The sequence below is a fragment of the Gadus macrocephalus genome, chromosome 12, assembly GCF_031168955.1.
Source record: "Gadus macrocephalus chromosome 12, ASM3116895v1".
In the NCBI taxonomy this organism is placed as follows: domain Eukaryota; kingdom Metazoa; phylum Chordata; class Actinopteri; order Gadiformes; family Gadidae; genus Gadus; species Gadus macrocephalus.
In genome coordinates, this window is record NC_082393.1 from 8578720 (window position 1) to 8580012 (window position 1293).

At 46.3% G+C, this 1293-nt stretch overlaps 1 protein-coding gene across 1 annotated transcript in view; it reads right to left on the bottom strand.

Moving 5' to 3' along the window:
• Positions 1-437, bottom strand: part of LOC132468655 (adenylate cyclase type 1-like) — a 16892-nt gene extending 16455 nt beyond the window's left edge. Inside the window, exon 1 of the mRNA XM_060066409.1 lies at positions 1-437. This exon is cut by the window's left edge and continues 107 nt beyond it. Coding sequence (XP_059922392.1) covers positions 1-18 — 18 coding nt within the window. The 5' untranslated portion in view covers positions 19-437.
• Positions 438-1293: the final 856 nt, after the last annotated feature.

A 1293-nucleotide genomic window follows, 5' to 3' on the forward strand; every position in this document is an offset into this window, starting at 1 on the left:
GTGCAGACCCACTCGCATGTTCAGGTCCACCTCGGTGGCCTCCACCACCGACCTGCAGGAGGAACAGAGCCTTTGGCTTCACCGGTGCAGCTGAAGTCGCCATGACATTACAATGCCGTGAATTAAAGAGCGTGCCCAGGGCTTTTCATCTGATAAAATATTAGTGTTCAAAATTAGAAAGTAAAGAGCCAGGAATCTCACAATCTGGACCGGAAACCAGCAACAGCTAGGGGCGGAGCTACTTTCCTTTATTGTTACGGAGATATTCTACTAAGGAAAACTAATTTGCGTGTGTGGATGAGGCTTTCAGAAGGGGATTTGAAAACATATATTTCCCCAGTGGCCAGTGTACATGGTGTTGAATAAAACCTTTACAAGAAAATGTATACAGGTAATACAGACGCTTTTACGTTTACTTCAAAAGAAAAGCTAGCTGCATGCTAACAGCATACCCAGCATTGCATTCACTGTTACTCAGAGAGAATCAAAGCCAGTAACATTGCAAACACTGTGAATCTATGTAGGGGATCCACAGTGGGAGATAGGGGGCATTTATTTTGAAGGAGTCCAAGTGCCTCTCCTGTGGACCGACACAAATGTAATATTCTGAGGCAGGTCGGTGGTTCCTCCGGGGCGCGACGGCCTGAGCCCGCTGAGCCAGTGGTAGGAGGAGCCGCTGATGCGTATCATCGCTGTACCTGACAAGGTGGATGGCTAAATATAGCTCTCAGCTTGTATAATAAGGCTGTTTTCATGCTGGTGTTATTATGCCTACACCAACACCAAACAGTTTGCTTGTCACGCTTTTATTTTGAATGGCAACAGAGCCATTTTTGAGATCATCACACCCCACGGCTAATCTGTGCATGCGTGTCTGTGTTTCAGTGTGTGTGGTGTGCATATGTGTGTGTTTGTGTGTGTATGTGCGTTTGTGTTTGTGCTGTACAATGGCTGGAAGGAGATAAAGTGGGACTTTAAAAAAGCCTTCCTCTCCAGTAAATCACTATATAGAGCTTCTCGTCAACACTGGGAAGCGTGCCACTTCAGACAAGAGAGAGAGAGAAAGAGAGAGAGAGAGAGAGAGAGAGAGAGAGAGAGAGAGAGAGAGAGAGAGAGAGAGAGAGGTAGCAATACTGGAGGTTCAGAAATCGAGAGCACTGAAATATGTCACATTGGTAAGGAAAGAAATGGAGGAAGGAATAGAGAGAGAAAGAGAGAGGACAAGAGGCAGGAGGGTAAATGAAACCACAGACACAGACACGCTCGCATGCATACACACGCATGCACATGCAG